This window comes from Xiphophorus couchianus, chromosome 22, assembly GCF_001444195.1.
Source record: "Xiphophorus couchianus chromosome 22, X_couchianus-1.0, whole genome shotgun sequence".
Taxonomy (NCBI): domain Eukaryota; kingdom Metazoa; phylum Chordata; class Actinopteri; order Cyprinodontiformes; family Poeciliidae; genus Xiphophorus; species Xiphophorus couchianus.
This window is the reverse complement of record NC_040249.1, coordinates 15,610,328-15,636,996: the sequence shown is the minus strand read 5'-3', so window position 1 is coordinate 15,636,996 and position 26,669 is coordinate 15,610,328. Positions and strand designations below refer to the sequence as shown.

Sequence of the window (26,669 nt, the reverse complement as noted above, 5' to 3'; positions counted from 1 at the left end):
TAACAGACAAATCAACCCATTAATGCTTTCCAATGAACCGGGTTTAAAAGGCTCTAAAAACACATTCTCCTCCCACTGAACGCTGTGAGCGCTGGAAGATAAACTAAAAAAAAACAAACAAAAAAAAAAACATTGCACGATGCAAAAAACTGGATGGCGTGCGCGTTCGCGGCGCTCCAGCGCTGCGGCAGTTGCCAGGGGAGATAGGAAGGGAGGGGTTGTGATTGGCTGAAGTGGACCTGTTGCCATGACGACGGCGAGGGGTTTGGTAGCGTTGCCGTGCGCTGTGTGATCTGCGCGCTGCGTGTATGGAGGAAGCAGCTGCTGATCTGATCTCTGACATTGTGTGAGACAGACATCTGAATTAAACTCTGCTTTTACACACACCGCTCCAGGGTAGCGACGTGCATGATTGTAAGTATTTTTTTAAAAAATACATATTTCTGTAATCTACGGGATCAAAATGTGCTCGGCTGGAAAAGGGTTAGCGTTGCGAACAAGCTAAAAGTAAAATTGGTCAAGTGACTTTGCTTAGAGGAGCCAGCATGGCAGATCAAGCGACAGCATGTGGCCACCTAGTTAACGTTACTTCTCTGTTTTTTTCCGGGAAGAGGACAGAGACTGAATTACAGAAGCAGAGAACAGCTCTCGGCTGACACTTGGAGATGTTTTTTTATGGCTACGTAATTCTAAATAGTTTAAATGTCATGCTAAAGCTAGCAGCAGATTTACCTTCACTGACTCATCGAGCGACTGCTAACGCTACTTCTTTTCACGGTTGTGCTGTGGGAGACTGATAACGAAACATGTAGTGAACTTACAACACTAAATAGGGAACTAAACTTGGTGAACTAACGGGTGTAAAGTTACTTAGTTACCAGTGTTGTTTATCGGAAATTGCTGAGAATAATTTGCCTCTGACTAACTTTGAGTTCATCGCTGCGTTAGTGCTGTGGTTTCTTGTAAGTTGTGGTCTTCAAGCAAGACGCTACAAAGCATATTGGATTTCAGTGCGAACAGCACTTTCAGCTTATCTGTTTTTCCTACTGGCTTTTAGTCTTAATTGCTGCATTAAAACCGCCTTGGTCGACTCATTTTGTCTCAAGTTGTAGCACAAGGCAATACTAAGTCTGTTCTTTTGTTGGTTCTGATGTGAGACACTCGTTCCATTTTTTTTTTTTTTGTTGGTATCTATAAATAGTTGAATATTTCATGGTATGTATTGACAGCACCAGAGGTTATGAGGTACGGTGGCTAAGCTAGGCACATGATGTAATGGATTATCACAAGATTGTCCCAGATACGGAGCTCTACGATGTTGGTGTAGAAAAATATGTCTACTGTGGTTGCTTTGTTTGTGCCATATGCCAATAGGTTTTAATATACTTTTACTAAGAAGTAAAGTATTTAAATCATTCACTAACTAATATGGTAGTCTTTATAATTGACTCCATATGTTCTGGCTTTTTACTAGATACGCAGCCGGCCCAAGGTACAACTGAAACAAGTAGCTGCTTATAGCTTCCAGGCCAGACATGGCCCCTTAGAGCGCTGAACCTTTCACACAGAATATGTCAAAACTTCACCCTTGTATTTGTGTTGATCAATAATAAGGTAAATATTGGATTCACTTAGAAGGTTTATACATAGAAAATATCAAATATTCTAAAAGTCCTGATTCGCTCAGGATTTAAAAGAAATTATGTATAGTTAAAATATTGCAAATAGAAATATATATATCAAGCACTAGAGGTGAAAAGGAGCAGAATATATATTCCTTCTAAGATGTCATGTGAGAAATGATAGCTTTGGCTACGTTGTTACACCTTTTAGGAAATTTTATTTATCAAGAGACAAGCATAAGATCACTCCAGGCCAGCAGGGGGCACTAAGGAGCGATTAACATTTCTAACATAATATATGTGTCAAAACTTACAATTTGTAGTTATGGTTTTGAAGAATGAGGCTATGTTTACTTTTGCATAGAACATTTATACGTTAGAGATGCGTTAAAAAAAATCTGCTTGGAAATGTTTGAGTTATTTAGGATACGAAATAATTTACAATTGTGATACTTGTGACTGTACAAAGGTAAAAATGAAGAGTTTTGCATCAATATGCTCTCATTTATTTAGTTAATTTAATTTTTGTCTTTCTGGTAAAGCATAACATTTGGGGCTCTACGTCATTGTTACAGAGATAAGTGGCCAGTTCTGCCTAGAGACCAAAATTCATTAATCAAAGTATACATATTAGTTTTTACATTCTTTGCATATGAGCAACCCTAATTTGTTTAGTGTTGTTATTGTTTGGTTTAGCAAGTTAGAGTTGTTTTACTCCCTCTAACTTGCTGTTGTCAGGTGAATTAATACTTATTTAATTTTGCTCCAGGTGCTAATGTCAAGGAAGATTGTCCACATGCTAGATGTGTAAGGTTCGTTTGCGATTTCATCTCAATCTATTTCTATTTTGTACACCTGAATAAATCACTTTGTACCCATGTTAAATATTGTGTAGCATTTGAATTCTCTGGGTATTACGGCTATAATTGTAAAAAACTTCAAATATTACAAACAATTTAAGTTATTCATAGCCATTTAGTTGTTTTTCTTTTGTTTGTTGTTATGATCCATCTTTTGAGCTGGTGACATGTAGGAATATAAAATTACAATCACTGATCAAACTAAAATAACTGCGTTCGCTTCTGGTGATAGACGATATTTACTGAAGTCATGTAACCATGTTTTTCACAGTATAGAAGAGTAGATCCTAGAAAATAAAAAAAAATTCATCAGTTGTTAAAAAGGGTGTAAATCATTCACATTGTGGGTATGAATTGATGCAATAAAAGTCAGAATAAAACATCTTGTAACTTTTCTTTTGTATCTGAGAACGTCATACACAACCCCACCTCAGAAAACCTGGATTACATGTGTAGGATTTATTTTATTGCCTAGTTGAAAGCATACAGCTATAGCCGTCAGTTAATATATTATATGTACAATGGTAATTACTTGGTGAAGTTCTAAGAAAAAAAATCTCTGTTTCCCAGTCAGAGTATGCAATACAGCACTCTCTGGCTGTTTAAGCCTTTTTTCTTGCTGTCTGTCACTATTGGACTCACTGAATTGTACAAACCCCATCTAAAATTTATTGTGTGCTCAGAGGTTTCTCTGTGTACTTGATCAATAAATTATAGAAATTTTCATTCACGTTTTGTGAGGTGGTGACTTTGCTGTACATAGAAGTTGTCGCTTTCTTCATACTTGCCAGTTGTTAAATCTTTAGTGGTAAATGGAAGACAAAGGCAAGTGGACCCTGAGGGTCAAACGCAGACAATAAAAGGAACAGATGTTGCCAGTCAGCCATTAATTTATTGCCAGAATTTCAGTGGTCCAAGCATCTGTTGTCTTTGCTTTTGTTTTGTTATACCTTCTCATCTATCCTCTTGTGAACCCTGTTTCAGTGTTGAGCAGCTTCTGAAGGGGTTTGGTGTCTGCCAGAACTTTATTAATGCCCATTGCTACAAATAGAAGCTACTGAAGAGTGTTGTGATATCAAATGAATTTAATGACAACACGGCTTTGAGGTGATGTCAGAGTTGAATTGTTCCTATATATACTTGAACAGCCTCATCACAACGCTTTCTAATTTAGTATGTGGGAAACAGAATTTTGTGAATATTCAGGGTTTTATTAGCAAACCGCTTGTGGGGAAAAGTTACCCCTTTTTATCATATTGTTCTTTTAGTTTAAATTATAGTCCCACTATTTTTTTCCATCTCGCATTTTTTGCTGTGCACTGCCAGTCAGTTGTGTGAAAGACAGATTCACCAGTTTCCACTACAGCTAAGGAACGGAAACTAAATTAGCACCACATATCACCGTTTATTAACAGTTTTAAAACTCCTGTTGCAAAACAGTGAGCAACATGTGCAACTGAAGGCTGACTACTACCTTCAACTCAATGACCAACTAATGTCATCATGTTGTACTCCCCATTGTTACTCAATAATCACCAGAACCGCAAAACATGATAATATTATGCACGATAAACACTGGAAAACTACAACTAAATTCAGAAGTTTTTATTGTGTATATAATTTTTCTGTAAGTCTAACAAAAATAATGAAAAAAATTTTATAAACAGCAATTAGATTATTTTGATTTTCCTTTTAAAAATGGCACAGAAACCAAGGAACTTACGCCGACCCATGGCTGGCCCACAGTTCTGAAAAGGTTACTGGCTGAATTGAGGGTGAGAAAGTTCGCCTGATAGTGTAACTTGAAACTGAAATTTCCTTCCAGTTTGTGTGACATGTGATATTATGTTCTCCTTCTAATTTCAGATTTTCATCATGTAGCCTTGATGATGAACGCTTCCGACTGTCTCCAACAGCTTTGTTTATAGTTTACATGTTCTAAAAAAAGTTTAAAAGTTCATGTTCCATTTGGAGTATTTTGCTTCCACAGTGTCTGGTATCAAATATATTCTAAGCCGTAATAGAACACCACAGAACTTTCCTCTTGGCTTGAACAACTTTGTAAACTCTTTATTGTGTTTTTAATGAGGTAGTTGTTCCTTTGTACTGTGTTGATGACAGAACAGGAAGGTGCTCCAATCAGGATGTAAAAATAACACCACAAAACAGAATACCAAATGACCATGCCACATTACACAGTATATTTTTTGGTTAAAACTTTTTTTTACTCGTGAAGTGTGACTCTGATTGACTTGGGTTGGCACCAGTCACCAGCTTAAAATGTTGCCGTTTTATTATCTCTTATCACAGGACTATGCACTTTGGCCCGGAGCAAATGAAAGGCTGAGTCCTCTGGAATTCACTGCAGCCGAGCGTCTGTGGCATTGAATTCATTTCGAAAGCCGATCTGTGTGGCAGAAACTTTTTGCCGATTGCTCAACACAGGCTGAACCTGATTTCTCCTGAATGAATCAACTGAATGGGGGGGAAAAAAAAAAAAAAAAAAACCTCAGCTTTGTGACTGATTTGCTCAGAACCCTGTCATTACCAAGTCAATGTGACTTTGATTATATCGACAGATTAAGCAGCTGAATTTTTAGTTGCCCTTATTCTTGTAATGTAAATTCATAGTTAGGCAGAAACAGGAAGTTGGTGATTGTGCTACTGAAGTGACTGTTTTTCCCATAATTATGCTGCAGGGCTCCTTCTGCACTGATTTGCTTCTCACAAAAACTGATTATAAGTTGACTTGTCTTCTTATCAGCTAAAATAAAATGTAGACATTTTTGAACAATATGATTTCCTTCTTGTTTTGCATCGGTCAGCTTAGGTTGTTAAACTCCAAAGTTTTACGTACTTGAGATGAATTAATGTAGCCTGAGCTCTCTGGTAACACTGACCTGTGTGAATCATGAAGCCGAAGCCTTTCCGTAGTAGCTTGCCGGAGTGATCACCCACGCAGCCCCTGCGTGATTTAGGGGGACGTCCCCAGGAGGATGTAGTTCGCTGTCTTTTTGGGTCTGTGACATTCTGCTGATCAAACATGCGTGGCGGCTCTGAATTTCAGCTGCATATGTAAACGCCTTCTGAGACATTGTACGCTTTCATGTTTGCTGCCTTCTTCTTTACATTTCTGTAGGCGTCATTTTGTTTCTGTTGTTTTTAGACTATGTGCTTGTTTGTTCTTTTTGATGTCTTACATTAGTTCACGTCTCTTTCAGGACGCTATAAACTTGATGTTTTTGTCACCTGTTGAGAGATGTACTAAAAGCAATAAAATTATTGTGAGTTTATTTCAGAATCCTGGTCAGTTTTAGTGTTCCTTTTGCCTAAATGTTGTCATTTTACTCTCTCTTTCTGCTCCACTTGTTCTCTTACATCTCTGGATTGCTGGATGTTTTGGTCCCTGTGGTGAGCTGAATCCCGCCCTCCTTCCTCCCATTCGTTGATCCTCACCGTCTTGAGCGCCTGCCTCATTTCTTATGTGTGGACTCAAGACCCAACCCAATAGGGTCCGCCTTACTGAAGGCAACAGTGACATGAGCGTTTCCTTGATTGGGAGAAAGGAAGAGGGGAAGACGGCTGTGTCCTGTGTCACAATAGGTCTTTGTCTTATCACTTTTGGCTGAAATAACGGCATGCGTGGATGTCGACGAGGATACAGGCCAACAAGCTTGTATATAACAATAGGCTAGGTTGAGGTTTATGACTATGTTAATATTACTTTTATGAATAACTATCTTTTGAAGATGTGTTTGGGGAGGTGTGAATGCGTGACAGACTCTGATGCGAACCAGAAAAGCGAACTCCGGTCTGTCTAAAAATCGAGGCCTCAGTTTGGTTGAAGTGAAATTGGATACGTTGAGCGTATTCATATGTGAATCCTAAGCGGACAATAGACCGGTTCAAAAGCAGGAAGCAGACTGTAGCACAAGGCATTCTGGGTAAATACAACCAAAACAAATTCACGTCTAGCATTAGCAGGACAAGTAGCTTGTGGTTGTTTATCAATGACAAAAGAGAAATCCTACAACCGCTAAATTCTGATTCTCTCTGTTTTTGATTATATTTTCTGAAGATAGAAGTTTCCATCTTCATTGTCTTCTTTGGAGGTTTTGTGTCGTTTCCTTAAGTGGTTCTTGGTACAGTGCCACCACAAGTGAGGGAGAGGAACTAGTTTTTCAAGGGGTTTGGATCGCTTGACACAATACAGTGTGAAAGTGAAGGGCATGAGCTGAAAATGTAACAAATGTTGCAATTTTGATCCCAAATCAAACCGAGCCTATCAGAGAATCAGGTGTGAAAACGCCTCTCCTAGTCTCATCAAACCAGAACACAGGTTGTTGTGTCTTTGTGGTTTGTGGCAGTGCTTGTGATAGTTTTGTTTCATCAGTTGCTGTATATGGAGACCAGAATTGTAGAGCACGATGATTAAATGCAAGCAAGCAGATTCTTCTCCCTGAGCTGTGCTTTTGTGCAGCTCCTCCAGAGTTACCATATGCTACTTCTCTGATTAATGCCCGCCTTACCCAGCCTGTCGAATCAGATGGACGGCCATATCTTTATAGGTTGCTGAACACTAATGTTTCCCACAAGATCCCTGAGGCCTTTACAGAGCAGCTGAGTCTATACTGAGGATTAAATTTACAAGTGAGGGGACTTCTGAACACCACCCTTTTCAGAGTTTTATTTTTATTTTTAAATGTAGTTACATACTACTTTGTGTTTATCTGTTTGGGAATTAATGGCTGTGAAGTGACAACATTTTGAAAAATGAGGTTTGATGTAACAGAGGCTGTGTAGGTGTCATGGAGAATGTCCAGAATTAGTTCTTAAATGATACAACAACATCTTAAACTTTATCACAAATAATACAATTTACTGATCATTGTGCAAGGATTCAAACCCAAGTAGACTTTTTTTGTAAACTAACATTTATTTACTCAGGGCTGCTGCTGTTCAGTAGCGAGGAATGTCACATGCAGATACCAACTCTTCACTGCTGCCCAAAGTGGAGCAATGAGCTTAAAAAGTTTGTGTTATATAACTTCCAGCTTCTGTGTGAAAGCTCTTTGCATAAAAACTGCTTTCATTAACCGGGGTACGTATATGGGAATATGTAGTTGTAAGACTATAATTTAGACTGTTGATGGTGGCGGCGGGGGGGTTGAGTGTTGGTACTCTGAACCTACAGACACATGACCAAAGAGATAAGGTTTCAGAGTTGGCCGAAGGGGGGTTTTCCGTGTACTTTGGAAGGCCTCACCTCTGTTTATAGTCAGAGTGGAGTTTGTTTGTTTCAGTTTAAAGTCTCTGTGTGAACATAATGTCACAATCGTCTGTTGTAGAGGTCGTAAGCTTGAATACTTCATGATCAGCTTGCGTCTGATGGCCGATGAAGTTTGTAGTTTTGCAAATGTGGCTGCTGTCGCTCCAGCAACGAGCTCCCCCGTCTCGCCTTTCACTCTGTCCGATTCTTGTGTTTTGACGTGGAGAAGACTTTGCCATGTTTGTGAGAATTTGTTCTGAAAAAGCGAACTTCCTCAACAGGCAGGAGGTGCTTCCTTCCCTCCGAGGCCCCTGTTTGAAAGTGCGAGGTGAATACTGAGCGAATACTGAGCACTTCGGAAACATGATTAGAAGAAAAACAACTGCGTCTTTGTAGCAGCTGAGTGTGGGGCTGGTTGTAGTGCTTTGTGTGAGCGTTTTCACACTTTTACCAAGCAGCTTTATTTTAGAATGTAGTGCTGCTTTAACTAAAGCCTCATTAACCCAAGCACTAATGGTCATTTTATTCATTTCCATATAATTTGACTTTGCTATTAAATAAAAGAATTGCCTCACACTGGAACAGCCTCTCCCTCTGCCCCACTCTGCCTACGCTCGCCTTTGTGTCATTCACATATTTCGAGCTCCAACCAGACTGAGTAGTCAACTAAAATATCAGTTAGGGTTTCAAATAACAGCCGTCGTCAGCACGGGGCTTTGCGACACACCTTTGTATAACTGGTTTGTGTCAACTGCTTTATTCCATGCGAAAAGGGTGTGGCGTGAATATGCAAACAGAAGGCAGTTGTGTTTATAATTTCTGGCATCTTTACTCTTAAATCCAGCTCTGTTGTGTCCATATAAAAGATTCGGCACAGGTAATTGTCCGCCTAACTGAAGCATCACTTTTTATGAAACGTTATAAAGTGAGCCTTAGTGGCACTTAGACGGGAGCGCCATGGCATCCAGGTTGGCAGCTTCCTTTGTCAGACAGGTTTGTGGAGAACAGCAGCAGACTGCTGGCCTCAGCAGTTTCCGCCTGTATTGATCTCCCCACGCTCTCTCTTCATGCACAGACATGAGCACAATTGCTTCCCTTACAACACTGGCTGTCGTGGCAACTGAGTCCCGGTCATGAGATTCACTTCTAGGGAAACATCTCTAGAAGCAGCGCTTCTTTTCTGAACCTCCTGTACGTTCTCTGGCATAGCAGCTCCACCGATTTGCCACTTAAAGCCATCTCCATATGTCTTTGTGTATTTCTGAATAGACCAAGTGCTTAACGGGATAAAAGAGCAGTTTGAACAGAGGGGGGTGTCCCGTGGCACCTGCTGTTAGCCTGCCCGTTTGCACATGAATATGATGAGTCTGGCTGGCTTTTTTAACTTGCAGATGAGCCATCAGGTCAGCACCATTAAAGCTTTGGTGTATTTTCAAGGATGGGCAGCAGTCAACAGGCCAGGATGCCTTATTAGCTGCCTCTCGACTCCACTCATGAGTCTTCCTTTATTCACCGCGGTCCCAGCCGACTCTCTTTGATGCCTTTTTCATAAGAGCAATAATAACTGTGATCACTGCAAAAGCACTGGTAATTGAACAGCTGCAGGCATGGCAAAATACTTCCTGTGTTAGGATGGATGTAAGACGGCTTCCTCGCTTGTCCACCCTCCGTCTGGTAATATTCAAATGAAAGTCATTTGAAAGAGGCGACTCAAGGGGGATAAGCTCTCTCTGACTCCCAAAAGCCAAGCAAAGAGGTCAAGTGGGTAAATTCGACTGACTGAAAGCTTTCGTGTGCTTTTACTTGTGGAAATTAGCACCAGCACCTGGCCAAACAGGTGGAAATTCATGAAGGGGCAGGTAAATTTGGTCAGCTTACAAGCTACAGTGGCAGGTTTGCAATTCAAACAGGAAAACAGTGTCAGATTCCTCACCTGACCCATTGCGTCTGATCTGCCACTAGACTGGTGTCAATGCCACTGGTAGAAGAAGAACTGAATAGTAATGCGGCATTGCATTCCTGGTGTAAAGCAGGCGGCAGTGAAGTTAAAAACCATGTAATGAAACACATGATTCGGTAGTCTTAGACAAAAGAAACAATCAGTGTTTTTTGTTTCCAACAACACTAGCAAGTTTGCTGATGTTGAGAAATAATAAATCTTTTATGTTCCCAACTTTTTAAAATCTTTGTCCAGGTTTAAAGTAGTTTTCTCCTGTAAGGAAACTTGTTTGTGTTACTCCAATTTTTCATATTTCATGAGACTAATCTGAATCAAGAAAAAAAAAACAATTAAATGAAGGTGTACATTGAAACTTATCGCTTTTATGGTTGTTTTTGTCTTCAAAAATGCTTGGAAAAATAAACCGTCCATTTTATATCATTACACTTCCTTTACACTGCGATTCTTTGTACTCAATAATTATAAATAAACATCAAATTTCCATAAGTTTAGTTTGAAGCAAATAGTGGCTTGCAAAGTTTTTTTCTGTGTCTGTTACAGATTTTTATTTCCACTGCTGGCTTTTAGACTAATCACTTCACTCATTTTATAGTTCCACTGCCCGTTTCTCCCATAAAGCTTCGCCATGCAGGTTTACGGCCAGTCACGGTCTGTTTACGTAGAAACAAGGGCCATGTGGGCTGTTTACAGCAGACTGTAGGCCGCACCTCCTAATCCATCACGATGGCACTCAAGTCTTCGTTTGGCCACACCTGTGTGGATGTCTGGTGTAATCTGACCTACTTGTCATTAGAACACATAGCACAAGCTTGGGCTGTTATGAAATTCATGCATCATAACTATCTTGAGTAAAAGTATTACTAAAATCTATAAAATGATCAAACAAATTTTATTTAAAAGTGCAGTAATGAATCCTTATGCTACAAGCTTATCCTGACATGTTGATTGGGAGAGTTATATTTTTGTTACATTTATGTATTATTAGACGTAAACAAAAATCTAGAATAAACTTCTTAAGTTGTGATTATTGCACAGAATAATGTTCCTTTTTCTCATTTTGCTCTTCTTAGTAACAATGGGATCATAACGCTGTAGATTCCCTACTACAGTTTAATCAAAATGATGCCGCGAACGTCTTTAAATGTTTCCATGATTTCTATTATATATAAAAAGGCAAATAATTCTTCCTTCAGTCTGTCTCAGTCAGTTGGTCTTTATTAAGCACTTGTCAAACTGTTAGAGTGACACATCAGACAAAAACAAGGAAAAACAGAAACAGCAATGACTAAGAGCTAATGAGCTAAGCAAAGATTAATATTTGATAAAAGTACAGAAAACCTCAAATAAACAGAGATTATATAACTTTAAAGGACAGAGGAAATGCAGTTGTGTGAAGATGAAGAACAAGAAAACATCAGAAATGGACAAACGTGCATAGATTTTAATGAGAGATACAATTTGATTGATTAAATTAAATCCACAAATATTTAAAGGAAAGAAGAACCAAATAGTAAAGACCGGGAACATCTTCCACATTATATGTGATGGGCTAAAACAATTAATGATTGACGCTTCCTAAGACAAACTTTATAGCATATAGATCATCAGTTTAGGCTTTACTCTTATTCACAGGACTTTATACAATAGGAACGATGTGATGAAGCATATTTAGCGGTTTAGAAACGTGAACCTTTTAAAAACCTTGATTATACTTTGATACAGGTAAACCACCCATGTCTACCACAGTTATACCTTCAAACTTCACTGAAACTCTTCAGTTTGAGATGTTTAGGACATATCAATTGAACGGGTTCTTTACATTGTTCCTTCTCTCTTTTTTCTTTCTCACTGATGTATAAATGGAGATACTGTATATGTAGCTGCCTTACATTAAATCTCAAGTGGCATGTGCTCAAAGACCTATCATCTATGTGCTTTTTAAGAAAATAAGTAAGATGACTCATCTCAGGGGCTTATTATGATACTACAAAAGACCTCTATCCGTAGTCTACAGTTGTTTTCAGAAGCTCAAATGATATTTTCTGTTTGAGTCTGGGGACTTGTAGAGCTTTTTACTGGTTGCAAATTAAATCAGAAAGAAGAAGCTGTCATGTGGAGGGATATCTGTGTTGTTGAGCAGATATTTTCCTGTGACACTAACAAGCAGTCCTCATGCTGCCTGACATATCTGCTTGCTCTACTTTGCTGAGAGCTGTGATTCATCACAGACTGTGGAAAACCTACCCAGTCTTTCTTCCTACCACTTGTTCTCTTTGTTGTTGTTTTTTTAGTCCTTTGGACTTCATTTTTTCCAGTTTAGTGTAGAATCTTACTTATTACTATTGTCTTCTCTTCCTTTGTTCAAGTGGCTTCTTCATTTGTCTTTGGGAACTTAATAGGCTCTTTTTAGTTAGTGGGCAAAATTGCAGAAGTGAATGCAGTGCAACAGTATAATTCTGTTGTGCAATACTTAACGGATAAAGAGATGGACTGAGGGTACATGTTAGAGAGACAACAACTTAAAAGAAGCAATATGCTTTATTAATATAGATATGAAAACAACACATGCTTTTAAGGCAAAAGAAACCAGATTAGAAAATTATTCCTAATCTGAGTTGAACAAATCTGCTCAGTGAGAGTCGATGGGTTATTCTGTAAAAGCACTAATGCCTCCCCTTCGCCCCCATCCTCGTTGACTGGCTTTTACAAACTGATTTATGTGTATGCTCACTCGCTCTCTTGTCTCTGACACACACTCTTGAGTTTGACCCAATTCTTATCCTATCTCAGAAATGAAAGACATGGCTATCCACCGCACACGGTGCGCCTTTACCGACTTCAGTCCATATCCACAACCTCCCAGATCCCCCCAGGGAGAACGATAGCGGATGATGACGTTGATTATTGGTTTAAATGGGGGATGGGAGTGGAGGGGTCCACAGTCATCATCTGTGTCGGTGTTAGCCAGCGTGGATTACTTATTCTTACTGACTCTTGTTTATGGGATTTCTGCTCATGTTGAAGGGATGACATGGTTGTCATGGTGACAACCAGGACATAAAGCTTGTTGTGAGTCGAGACAAAGAGTGAGCTCTTTATGCTCTTGGCCTCACTAAGCAGTGTGCTAAGCCATCACTTATGGTTTATGATTTTAAAAAATTAGCAACTAGAGATAAACTGATCAGAATGTTTGAGCACATATGTAGGCTGTAGTTTAATTTGCAGCACCAATTTTAGTTTATTGCAAACTCTGTATAAGCAGAATGGGGGGAAAAAAACACATTATTCCTAAAATACTCTCACTGCTGTGAGTGGTCCTTAATTATTTATGTTAAGAGCAGAGGCGACAACATGCTGGGTGTGGAGAGAGAAGTTGCCGTACCTTGAGGATTCACACTATTTTAGAGGTAAAACTAAATAATTTGGTCCTGTACTCTGAGATTTCTTGACCCGCCATGTTAGGTGACACAGTGGGTGGATCATGTCACCTCAGAAGGATGGAATTGGGCAGCTATTATCAACTCTATTATGACTTTGTGTGTTAAGCTCTCTCTCGCTCTCTGGCAGCCTCAGTGAGCCACAAAAATGTCTCACTGTTGTATAAATACGGTTTTCTAAACCAAGCGCGCAAATAGCCTAATTCTGTTTTCACATGTTGCTACCTTTGAGCCTTCTTCCCTCAGTCATGGCAACTACAGAAAAGAGTGTTGCTGTTGATGCTACTTTATTGATTCCAGGTCAGTTTCTCTGTATATCTTTAAAATAAATACCCAATAGTAGATCCATTGGATCGTTGGAAGGTGTCCTGTCTCCAGCAGTCATTAGACGAGAAGTGGGGTGCATCCTGGACAGTTTGCCAGTCCATAACAGAAAAACGTAACGATACACAGGACAAACAGCCAAAATTTAGAGAAGACGCATGCAGAAGGAGAACCTGCAAACCCTCTGCAGAGAGTTAGGATTCAAACCCAGGACCTTCTTGCTGCAAGGCAGTGGTGCTACCAACTGCGCCAATGTACAGCTCCTCAGTAATACAGTATCTTTGTACTAGTTTCCCCTCTTTGCGCTCTTTAATAGATGTTCTCCAATGAAAAGTTTGGATGTTATCTTTGCTGCTGTTTTACATATCCTGCTTCCTTCTCTGCCATTCTCAAGTGTCATTCTCTAAGTAAGTGTACTTGGGTGGGATTTGCTAATGATAAATCACTGCTAAGGTTGAATTTCTTTGTGCTGTTAAATGGCTGATATCTCCCAGGTCTGCAGCCTTTTTATGCTACTTAATCTTGCATGCAACTAATTGAGACTTGATCCTCGCTGAATGCTGAGCAGTTTTTAAGAGCCATCCACTTTGTAAGATGCAGGCCTGCAGTGACTGGATGGTCTCCCGCTCATTTACACACAATGGGCAGCTGAATCTTGACTGGAAATGAGGTGGGTGTTGAGGAGTGGAGCCTTAAGTCAGTTCAGTTGCTTGAGATGGTGTCCTCGAAGGTCCTCCATGGGAGTCAAGAGGAGGTGGGGGAAGCTGAGAGGCTTTTATCGTGCAATCCAGGCATGAGGAAGAGGGAGAAATCCAAGAAGTGCAGCAGAGACAGTTTCGAGGGATGGGCTTCTAGAAAATGAGGCCATTGCTTGAAAGGGCGCATCATTTGAAAGTGTAGCATACAGTTGTCTGAGCTCTTGCTTTCAGATTGTTTCAACTCTAACAACCTCTCTCTTGTTTCTCCAGACCTCTTTGGTTTAATGGGTCCAATCATTGGGATGTCACCAGATAAGAAAACGGAAATTCCGGGTATGCAAGAAGAGCGGACGGGACTCAGAGGTGTCTGCGGTGTGGGGACCCTGCCCGAGGCGGAGTGCGCATCCAGTCCACTGGCGACGAGCGTGGATCGCGCTTCAGGTGCAGAGGATGAGGAGCTCACCAACCTCAACTGGCTTCACGAGAATCTGCTCCAGAACTTCACTCTCGGGGGCCCAGAAGCTCAGACAAGTGGTAGCCCCCTTTTTGACATTGAAGGAGACTACAAACAAAACCAGGGTCCTTCATCATCCTCGTCATCTTTGTCGCAAAACAGGGGCCGGGAGAGGGACTCGCTGAAATCTAAGCCTCCTTTCTCGTTTTCCCTCCTCATCTACATGGCTATCGAGCAGTCTCCCAGCAAGTCTCTGCCCGTTAAAGAAATTTACGGGTGGATTCTGGAGCACTTCCCTTACTTCTCCAACGCTCCCACAGGCTGGAAGAACTCCGTTCGTCACAACTTGTCTCTAAATAAATGCTTCCGCAAGGTCGACAAGAGTTTGGGAAAGGTAGGTCAGGAAGGTGTTTCTTCTGATTTTAGGAGACTGTAATGTTAATTTGTTATTGTAATTCAATGCAAAAACTGTAACTAACACATCATATATAAATATATATAATATTTTTAGTTTCAGTAAATTTAGAATATCTTTAGTTGTCCCACAGCCGGGAAATTCGGGTGCTACGGCAACATCAAGATATGTAGGTTCACACAAAAAAGTTACAGAAGTGTTAAAGAATTATATAAAAAAACAAGATTAATTAACAATAACAACAATAATAGTCATAAAATATGTACTCAATTATAAAATAAAGATACTATGCAGTTATTACAATATAGATATTCTACTCCAACTGGACCAGTTGGAAGATTTTCTTTTTTTTTAATTTACATATTGTGCATGTGTATTAAACTTAAAAAAAACTAACTTGATGATTATGTTAAAATTGCTTTATTACCTACCTTGTCAGTCAGTTGAAAAGTATGTCCATTTAGACCGTTGTCCTCAAACTGCAGTGCTCACGGGTCCGAGTCCTGTAACTTTTAGACGTGTCCCTTGACCCACACACTTGAATTAAATGCTGAAATTGCCTCACCATCATCTAGTCAAGCTTTACAGAGCTCCAATGATCAAATATTGGAGCCAGGTGTGCTGAAGCAGAGAGACATCAAAACGTCGGAGGACACCGGCTCTTAAAGACAGGTTTATGAGACCACTGATGTAGACAATATGGACCCAACCCTTGGCTGGGGCTCATTTTGCTTGCCTGCTTTCAGCTTGCCTGCTTTGTTTTACAGACACATTGGGAAGCTGTGTCGTTTGTACCAAGCTTATTTTGTTTAGAACGAGTTTGTTTGACGGCTGTTCATGCAGAGGTATACCAAGGTCATTAAAGCAGGTGCTGGTGCTTTTTGCAGTGGGGGGAGGAGCCAAGTCCTGCTGGAAGAGGAAGTTAGCATCTCCATGAAAGTTGTCAGCAGAGGGGATTAAGTAGATGTCTGAGCTGACTTAAAATTTAATAAACATAGTAGAGCAAGTAGAGTGATTTATAAGTCAGACATAAATCAACTGACTTATAAGTGCCTGTGTGTGGGATACTCCTGAATCACCGACTCCAGCTGTAGTCCTCTGGAAAGTCTGTCGAACCTTTGGATGGGCTTTGCTTCACCGTTTCCCCAAGGCTACGTTTGTCACTGTTGCTTTTGTATCACTTAACTTTGTCCAGCTTTTCCAACAGTACCCTTTTGAGGCTCTTTGTCATTATGTTGTCATTGTTTGCTAGACAACTGTCAAACAGCAGTTTTCCCCATGATTGTGTAGTTCAGAGGTGTCCAAACCTTTTGCCCTTGGGCCCAAAACTGGCAAATTTTAACTACTGGTGAAAAATAAATACATTAAAAATGAAAAAACCTTATTGAGGTTTTTAGTTTTACCTGCTCAATAATACATACTTTTTTAAATGAAATACGTATATCGTTATAGATCCAAAACATAAAAAAGTTTGGTAATTTTTTGAGGAAATAACTTTGTGGTTTTAGCTAGCTTAAACCACAAATGATCTTTCAAGGATATTCTAGTGATCACTTTATTTAAAATGTCCAGGGATCATTAGTATGGTTGTTTTTATCAAGAGGGCGGCACCTTAGACTGGGGGTATTTTGCAGCACTAAGCTGCAGCCCAGCTCATGTGGCAGAGTACTGAGCTTTGACGCAGCTGCAGGGACCTCTGTGACTTTGTTACGATAAGAGTGGAATCCAGTCAAGGTTGCAGATACTCCTACAGAGGAAATGCAAACACGGCACACTAATAAAGGATGTTATCTCCTGAAGCACCTCAAGGTAGTGCAACTATTTTAGTCGGAGGGAAATGTCCAGCAGTTGAACTGCTAGATGTCAAATTTAGGGAAGGAAGCAACCAAGACATGCTGCAGTAGCAATGTTTGTGTGTTAAAGTTGAGGATGGTTATTTAACATGCATTCTTGCTTAAGAAAATAACCATAACTATTCTGGCAAACAAAATTGAAATTTTGGAGAGAAAATTTAACAGATGAGAACATGAAGGAGATTTTGTAAACTGGATCTGTTTTAAAGCCCAGAAATAGAACACTGCAATGAAAAGGAAAACTCTGGGAAAACATCCGCAGCTATTAAAGTTGCCTTCATGCTGCTACACGTCATATAAAGGGAACAATTTATTTTAAGGTTTACATGTTTTGTTTGTGCATAATGTTTTTGGAGTCTAGCTTGGTTTTCAAAGAAAAGCCAAATTCATGTTTTAAAGAAATAATGCTGCTTGTGTGGTGAAATCTGTTTTTCATGGTTTTGTACACTTGATGTTTAACTTGCATAACTTTAAAACACAGTTAAGACTAAATCATTCAGATGCTATGAATCCAAGCTAATGTTATCTTGTAAATTAGAAGTAGAAAAAGTCACATATTTCTTCCCATTTCATGGTCTTTCATTGACGGTCCACCACTTTACTTGTTTTTTATTTTCTGTTTGTATTTTTACTGTACAGATTAAGTTCAGTTGACAGATCAACACAGATTACAGAATGCAGCAATTATAAAGTGAAGGGAAAATGATTTGTGGTTTTTCAAGTTGTTTTCCGTGTAAAGTTCTGAAAAGTGTGGTTTGTATTCAGCCCCCCTGAGTCAGTACTTTGCTGAACCACCTTCTGCTGCAGATACATGTGCATGTCTTTTGTAGTGACTGAATTTTTGGCCTGTTCTTCTTTGCGAAGTTCATCAAGCTCAGTCAAATTAGAATTGGTGTGTTTAAAGCAACAATCTTCCTACAAATTCTGAATTAGAAATGGGTCTGGACTTTTACTGGCAAACAAGATAGGCTACATTACTGTGTGGCCTGCTTAGCTTGTGGGAAACTGGAAACAGGCTCATCGAATTTAGAATAGAATATATTTACAGACAAAAAGATATTTTTTTGTCTTAATTTCAAAATATGTATATTTCTGTACACTTTTGGCTTAATTACTGCTATGAGGGTGTTATTATTTCAGCAATGGGCCTTTTGTATACTAATCTGTATACTCCAGTTAACGATTACTAAATTAGTTGACGATTATTTCAGTAATCGATTCACCGCGATTAATCCGATTAATCGTTTCAGCCTTAACTGAAACTATCCACCATTCAGATAATCGGATGTGGTTTCTGCAATGCTGTTCTATAATCTAGAAATTACTTTACTACAGTTCATTTAAATGTTGGTGAGGGAGGATGGCTATGGCTGCCCTTTACTACTTTAACTCGATATCTCCAGCTAACTATGCGTCATTAACACGACAAGATTTAAAACCTGCAGTTTAACTTTCACCACTCCGCTCGGGTGATGCTGAGTGGGTGCAGCCTGGGGTGCCAGGGCCATGTTTAGCCAACACTTGATCGTTTTCCCCACCTTGGGTGGAGACGGCTGCTCTGACTCTGTGAGTAGCAACCTAGCGCAGCACAGTCTGCTCAGCATGCAGGTGCACAGTGTGAGTCCTTCGTCTGCTGAGACACCAGCACCAGTTTCACATGACACTAGCTGGTGGTTTTCGTTGCCATGGAGACATTTCCTTCTTCCTGCATCAGAGCCGGTTGGTAATCTGAGTCAAGGTTATTCTCCTCCTCCCCTCCCTCGCACTGTTCTCCCGTACCGGGCCCAGAATACGCCACTATCAGATAAAGTGGCACACAGTGCTCCTCTCATCACACTGGTGGTTGGCGCAACACAGTCACACTGATGCTTCTTGCTTGCTGAGACTGTCGGTGAATTCCTAGCCGGTGTTAGCAAATTTTCCACTGTTTGAGATCCAGAGAACCATTGCTTGGACGTTTGTTCAAAAACTGCCGTTAATTTTTTGCGTCTCTGAATGGATTAGTGGATGATTTCTTTTAATGCAGAGCTGCACAATTTTTTTTTTCTGTTTCTACTTCAATGTGTTTCATTGTAGCTTATAATAGGAAAGTTTGACACAATTCATTTCCTGTATGAACCTATTTGTCATTGACCAGCTGCTTTTACTTTGTCACTACATTAAGTGATTGGAAAATTATTCACATGCTTGCATACTTCAGTGTGTTTATTAGGATTTTGAGATAGTCCAGCATAATGTAGAGCATAACTATGAACACTTTTTATACATGACAATTTTAAAGTATGGTCTTTCTGATACTTCTAAATGAAATCTTTTGCACAAAATTGCCTTCAAATGTCATCTAAATTGGAAATGGTTTCTATATGTGTGTAATTTAATCTCAGTATAAATACAGCTGTTCTGTGAATACCTCAGAGGTTTTCAAGGAACTTTAGAGGACAAACAGCATCCCGAAGACAAAAGAACACAGCAGACAGCTCAGGGATAAAGTTTCAGAAAATTCAAAAGTAGGTTTAGGCTATAAAATTATATCCTAAACTCAGGAGAACTGTTTGATCCTTCTTCTGAAAATAGTCCGGCACAAATCCAAATCTACCAGGATTGGCCCAGAACTGCTAACATTCAACCTTAATTCTAAGCATGTTGTTGTGGCAGAATGGCCTAGTCAAAGTCTTGAGGATTCATAAATTCTTTTGCAAAAAAGAATGTGTAAAATTTCATTCTCGTTATGCAGGCCACGCTTCTCAAGTTTTTAATTGTACTTAATGCTGTTGATTATTCTGGCAATCCATTAATTGGAAAATTTGCAGATTTTTAATTTAACCACTGAAGCCTTGTTGTTAAGTATTAGAAATACATTGAAAGATGCAGATAAACAAAAAATTAAATTCCTTTTATAATGGGAAAGTAAACATTGTATTGTCTTAAAATTCAGTAACAGCATTCCTTTACCGAACACTTGATCATTTGTAGCAAAGGAGGCATCTTCAGCAAAAAACAAAATATTTCTAACATGAACATATGAAAAGCACATATTGGAGATTTTTCTTTACAGATTTTGAAACAGGTGAAGCTAAAAATACGCCACTAGAACAGCTCTGGGTATTCAACATATATATAGATAAACATTTTGTTAATCTCAAATACAATATATTTTATTATATTGTAGGGTAGCCCTAACTCTTGAATCCTTGAATATATTTTATGTACAGTTTTGGCTTTATTGCTGCTCTGACTGTGTTGTTCTTTCAGCAAACGGCCTGTTTTTGAGCTTCTGTACTCCAGTTAACGATTAATAGATTACTGAATTAGCTGGCTATGATTTCAACATTTGATTAATCAAGATTAATTATAATTAATCAAAATACACTGTGCTTTGTGTTTCTAACAAAATGAAGGGTTTGGAATACTTTGGGAAGGCACTGAAACAGTAGATTTAGGGCAATATTTTCAATAATCAGCTTTTTAGGTAAGCAACACTGATTCCATATGAATGAAAGATTTCAGGTTAGCAAGGATTGCTATAGCATTGAATGATTCAACTGGATGCATTTCTTTTGTCCTGCAGGCCAATGGGAAAGGTTCCCTCTGGTGTGTTGACCCTGAGTATCGCCCCAACCTAATCCAAGCTCTAAAGAAGCAGCACTTCCCAGCCGCACATGCCTTCTGCACGCCACCCGCCTCCCCGCCCAGGTAAACTGCCATCAACTGCAGTGTTACAGGAAACTGGCATCATAAATGACAGAAGAGGTTCAAACAACCGAGTTTGTATCAGAGTGGGCTTTTTGAAACTCTGTTCCTCATACAACATCTGAGCCTCAGTTTGTGTGCTGTTTGTGTGTTGCAGTGCCTCCTCACCTCCTCGACATCTCTTTCTACAAGGCTGCTCATTCAAAGGTGAGGATGAACCCAACTTCATACCTGTTTGTGGCGCTTTATCCAAATGTTAAAATCAAATGACCATACATGTGTCCAGAGATCAGCATGTGCTTGTGTTTGCATTGTCATGATTTTTGTCCAACATTCACCATCTTTTTTTGCCCTTCAGCTCTTGGTTTGGTGTGTTGCTTTGAGCTCATGGATGTCTCATGAACACCATAACATTGTGAGCTCTCAATCGATGTCACCCCCGTCTCCACAACCCCCCACCCTTCTTTTTAGCTTCTTGGATTTGTAACCTTGACGACAAGCAGAGGTTTTGCTGGTGCTCAGTGTCGAGCACTCAGTCTCAGTGTAATCATTAATAATTTAGAGTTGCAGAAGTGAGCTATGAGGCTTTCAGACACGTTGTCAGGTCTGGAAAGATCAGATGCGCTCTCACTGTCGGTGGGTGTTTTTTTTTTTTTGCTTTTTGGGTTTTTCACCTGATTTACACTGATGGACTGTCCCTGCTCATTGTGAAATTCCTGAAGGATTCCCAGTCATCCCAGTCCGAATAGAGTTGCCATTCTTCCATGCTTCCATGGCTTAGGATTGACCATCGTGCATGTTTTCTCCTCTTCCAGAGTCTGACATTGATGCTGCCACTGCCATGATGCTCTTAAACTCTGCCCCTGGGCACCACGTTGACCCATGTAAGAGAATCCACACTCATACTTTTGGGTTTTTGATCTCCTGCCTCTTTCATACCACCCTGTCATTGCTTTCTTTTTATGTTGCTTCTTTGGCCGGTTTATGTGCTTTTTATATGTCTGTATCTGTTTAAGCAAGTTTCTGGTTCTCACTCTGGGAATAACTGACGAATGTGACTTTCATAAGAAGAATATTTTGACGTTTAGTCCGCTTACAGTACCAGTCAGACGTTGATCAGCACACACAAAGTCAACTTGTACAAACCAATGTTTATTTAAATATTCCCTAGATCAGTGGTTTCCAGTCCTGGTCCTCATGATCCACTGTCCTTTCATTAAAGATTTCTCTGCATCCAGTGAATGAATTACCTCCTCAACATTACATTAAGAGCTTTTCACTTAAACATATAGTTATAATAATAATAATGCATTTTATTTGTCAACGCCTTTCAAAACACCCAACGACACTTAACAACATAAAAACACAAATTATATAGTAAAAAAATGGCTACAAAGACAAAACCACAAAATAACTACACAGTTAAAGTGAGAAAGCTAACTTGAACAGATGAGTTTTGAGTTGTGCTTTGAAGGTCAGAAGAGAGTCAATATTACGGATATTAGGGGGAAGAGAGTTTCAGAGTTGGGGAGTAGAATAAGAGAAGGCTGACAAGAGGGGGACAAGAGGCACACTGTGGTGGATGGAAGAGGAAGAACGAAGGGATGGGTGGTGATGTGCAGAAGATCAGACATATAGGGAGGGGCAAGGTCGTGGATTGCCTTCAATGTAAACAACAGGATTTTAAATTGAATTCTGAATGAAACGGGAAGCCAGTAAAGTTGTTGTAAAATTGGAATGATGTGGTGAAATGAAGCCGTTTTGGTAATGATGCGAGCAGCAGAGTTTTGAACCTGTTTTTATTTAAGTTAGGTGTGTGGAGGCAAAGAATCACCTAAAACATGCAGGTCTTGAGGATCAGGACGTTTAAATAATGTTTATATTTTTTGCACAGTTTTGGCTTAATTACTAGTATACTGTTCTTTCAGCAACTGACCTTTTTCTGAGTCTGTTTATTCCAGTTAGCGATTAGTCGAGCACTAAATTAGTTTCAATAATTGATTAGTCACGATTAATGGTTTTAAACTTGGTCTTCCTCTTTGGATCAGGACAAACCTGACATCTGCTTTATATTCTGACCATAAAGAACACATGCAAACCCGGCTGGGTTTGATTCCTGCTTTTTGTTTCTCCAGGATGTCACCATGAAGTGTATTCAGCCTGTCACTTACTCCTCTGTTCAGGTAACTCCGACGGCCCGCTGGACCTCTCTCGACCCGACTCTGTCCTGGTGAGCAGCGATCCGAAGCAGGACCATAACTACAGCAGCGCAGCTCTGCAGCGCTGCTCGTCCCGCTCCTCCTCTTCCTCCCTCTCCTCCCTGGACGAAGGCGGCTGCGAGCGCAGCCAGTCTCGGCGTGCTGGCAGCGAGGGTTTCCACAGCGACGAGGACTCCGACCTCTGGGACGAGAGGGCCGTCCAGCAGACTTCTCGACGTCCGCCCGCCATCAAGTGGCCCATCAGCAAGCGACCCCGGCGCGAGGTCAAGCCGGAGCTGGACGAGGAGCTGAAAGAGGCGGCGGGGTCTTTGCTACACCTCGCCGGTATACGCAGCTGTACAGAGGGGTCCAAACGCACTGTCAAGAGCACAAAGCTTAACAGGAAATGAAGTTCCCCTTGACCCTGATAAGACTCCGGACCCTGTGAATCCTGACCCCTGACCCCTGATCGTGTGTCCCAGTGTGCCTCCTTCTCCTCACCTGATCGTTCACTGGCCATTTTGAGCCTCTTTTGGTTGGGAGAGTCCTCGTCCAACTAACAAATGGCAATAGTATCGTTCACACAGGAGAACAAAGCCATATAGAGTAACTTCGGGGGGGTTCGGCGTTCAGGCTGTGGAGAACCATCGAGAAGACCCCTATCCAGAACGACCCACCTGCTTTTGTCAGATTTAGAAGACTGTGATTCAAGAATCTCTCTTTCAAAGACAAAAATAGGGGGAAAAAAAGCTGAAGGTTTTTATAACTCAAAGCGTTGCATGCTTCCTCCTCAAACTTGTATCCTCTTCCAAGTGAATCTATTTATGAAGCGAATGAGTGCATGTTTGTAACAGACAAAACCTAACCTCCTGGTGTTATCAGTTTCTCCTCTTTGTGCTACATGATGACAAAAAAAACAACAAAAAACTAAAGTAATGCCACTATTTGGAAAGCAACCCTCGCTCGTTGAATCCTCTTAAAAACATGCAATAATGAATCCACAACCTTAACTTTTTCACTCTTCTTTTCCGTGACGGCATCTTTCTTTCAGCCGAGCATGCGGAGTTTAGCTTTTCATTTAAGAAAAGGAACAGAGGAGTATTACGATGTTGGTATGCGATCTGTTTACTGCACACAAACCGTAACTCCTATTTTCAGGATGTGAAAATAGTATTTTTCTGCAACTGCCAAATTTAGTTGAGAACCTAGCAGCAGTTCTTTGTGCTAATTATTAATACCGTGTGAACACATATTTGGTGAACATCTGACTGCCACACAATGCCAGATTCTTAGGTTGTCATCCACAGATTTTATTGTGGCATCCCTGATTTCAACTTGATCCTGAGACAGTGGCTCTAAAAATGCCGAAATCCAAAAGAGTGCCAGCGTAAAACAATACGTGCTCCTTCTGAAACGCAAAAACGCAGCACTCTGATTCCCCTCTGTGGATTTTGAACCTCGTTTTTCTTCTGAGGCAAAAGTAATTTGCAGCATAGAGTTTCAGTTTCTGCTAAGAGATCCACTGATGGGAGACTGCAAGCAACGGGAAGGCTGCGTGGAGAAAACGAAACTTTAACTTTACAGTCACTCCGAGTTACTAAAGAGCAGTGCTGACCTCAGGGGCTGTCTGGCAGGGAGTGTTTCGTCGTTGCTCTTCCCACTAGAACAAAAAAAGGAAGTGCACACTCTCTCTTCGCAAGCTTGTAAAGCTGGTGTCAGCTGATTGCAAGCAGCTCTCAGAAGGGAAGTTGTTGTGTTGGAGCTTTTAGGTCGGCTGCAGGCCCACAGGATTCTTGTCGGCCTGGGCAGGAATGATGGTCATTACCTGAAAACTTGGATGTTCACAGGAACAGTGGTAAAGCGTACGTGGTTGCTGCCAAACTTTTTTTTTTTGTACCACTGACTTCAAACAAAATGTGGGTTATGGTCACTTTACAGATACCTCTTAATAAATTAGAAAATCATCAAAAAGTTTATTTTAAAATTTCAATTTCAAAAAGTGGAGCATGTATATTGGTTAATTTCACACAGAGTGATATATTTAGATGTTTGCTTTTGTTCAAATAATGAAAACCCAGAATTCAGTTTCTCAGAAAATTACATAAAACCAATGAATAGATGATTATTTTTCCTCTCTAAAATCTTGCTGAGGTGTTAAGAAAGCCCAGAGGTCTTCAGCTCGTCTTTGCTTCACAACTCTCCCACGCCTGTGATTATTGCTGTTGCTTATCCGCCGCTTTCTACCGCCGTTTCTCCTTCCACTCAACTTTCCATTCTAGGATGCTGCAGAGCTCTGTGAATGGCCAGCATTTCTAGCAGTGACCTTTTCTTGACTGTCTGCTGGACAGCTGTCAACTCAACAGTCGCTCCATGAATGTCTAATATATTAATTGTCTTTAATTATGAAACATTTAAATGTTCTGAGAAACTAAATGTTGGTGTTCATTAACTTAAATCATAATCTTCAAGATACAGATAGAAAAATAAGGTTTGAACATCACTCTGTGTCATAAAGCTGCATAACAAGAATCCAGCTTTTTCAGTTGAATTATTGAAATAAATAAACTTTTCAGTGATATTCTAACTTATTGAGATGTGTCTGTGATTCCCTCGCTGCCACACTGTAGTCAAGTTTTTTGTGGTAATGTTAACAAGAATCTTGTAATCTCTCCAGTTGTTTGGTTGTGTTTTTTTAAATATTTTTTTATTTTGTTTTTTAGACTTTTTTTGCCACTTTAGACTTGGAGCCATTAATTGAGGTAAAATCTGTGGTTCCCAGAACTAATTCCTGCATACACTGGTCTTGTTTAGCTGTGAAAAAGAGAACAAATGATTTGTTCGTTAGTCATCACCTTATTTATAACTTTAATTTATGGGATATTTGAATGCATTCTCTATCAAACACTGGTCATGTGAAAAAATGACTTAAGCACATTTCTTTTCTTTACTCTGTGAAGTCTGAGTATTTTTTCCCTTGTTTATTTTACAGCAATACCCTTTTTTCTTGTTACAGTGATTACATATTTTGCCAATGTATAATGTCTTTTAAGCGGGTTTATTTTCCTCAGTTTAACCATGACTGCCAGTTTTTTTTTTGCGTTTGTTTTGGTTTTTTTATTAAGCTGAATAGAAGCAGTGAATTAATGTTGAACCTGGGAGTTTTTTTTATTTAGTTTGCCAAAACTGATGTACAGCAGGGGAGGTTGAATTAAAAGCCGACTCATTCCCCTCGTGCTGTAGAAATTCTCTGATGTTGATTCAGTAGCGCTCACAATCCTCTCATGAATGGTTTGTCTTTAACTTTTGTCAGAAATTGAAGGTTAGTGGTCAGAATCAGATTAGACTCTCAGAAAGAAAATGACTTTTAGGAGTTGCTGGGAATGTTTGGGGATATCACTGTAAAACTGGATCACATCTGCTAAAGCCAACCAGGCAGCTGCTGTTTGAAGTAAGGCTAACATTCGATTACAACAACAATTTCTCAGTAATTATGGAAAGACATGTAGAGTAAAAATCTCGTATTCTGTAGCGTTTGCAATTGGTCTAAAAGCAACATTTGCAAAGCTGCCAAATAAGTTTTCACTCAACTTAAATGATTGGTTGCTTCATTGCTCATCAGCTGTTATTGAATACTGATTGTGATTTTTTTTAATCATTATTATTTGTTGCAGTTCCTTTCGGTGTACTAATTCTTGCATTTGACAAAGCTGCCAACCCAGTATCAGTTTGTGTCTGTTGTCTGCCATGTCCATCGGACTGACACATCTTTTGTTTTTTTGTATGCTAACCTCTGTTGATAAAAATGTTTATAAGATTTATTTTCGCCAAAGATATGCAATTGCATTATATATGGTATTACAAAAATATTAATAAAATCCTGTTCTTGTTA

General features: G+C 39.8%; 1 protein-coding gene across 2 annotated transcripts; it reads left to right on the top strand.

Moving 5' to 3' along the window:
* foxn2a (forkhead box N2a) lies at window positions 1-26,669 on the top strand. Of its 2 annotated transcripts, XM_028007178.1 has the most exons (6): window positions 4-414; window positions 14,441-15,018; window positions 20,461-20,585; window positions 20,740-20,789; window positions 21,398-21,466; window positions 22,766-26,669. In XM_028007178.1, exons 2-6 carry the CDS (start codon window positions 14,455-14,457, stop codon window positions 23,188-23,190), a joined length of 1,233 nt encoding a protein of 410 aa, XP_027862979.1. In that variant the 5' UTR covers window positions 4-414; window positions 14,441-14,454; the 3' UTR covers window positions 23,191-26,669. The 2 variants fall into 2 exon arrangements, with proteins under 2 accessions (XP_027862980.1, XP_027862979.1); XM_028007179.1 differs by lacking the exon at window positions 21,398-21,466 and having other exon boundaries at window positions 1-414.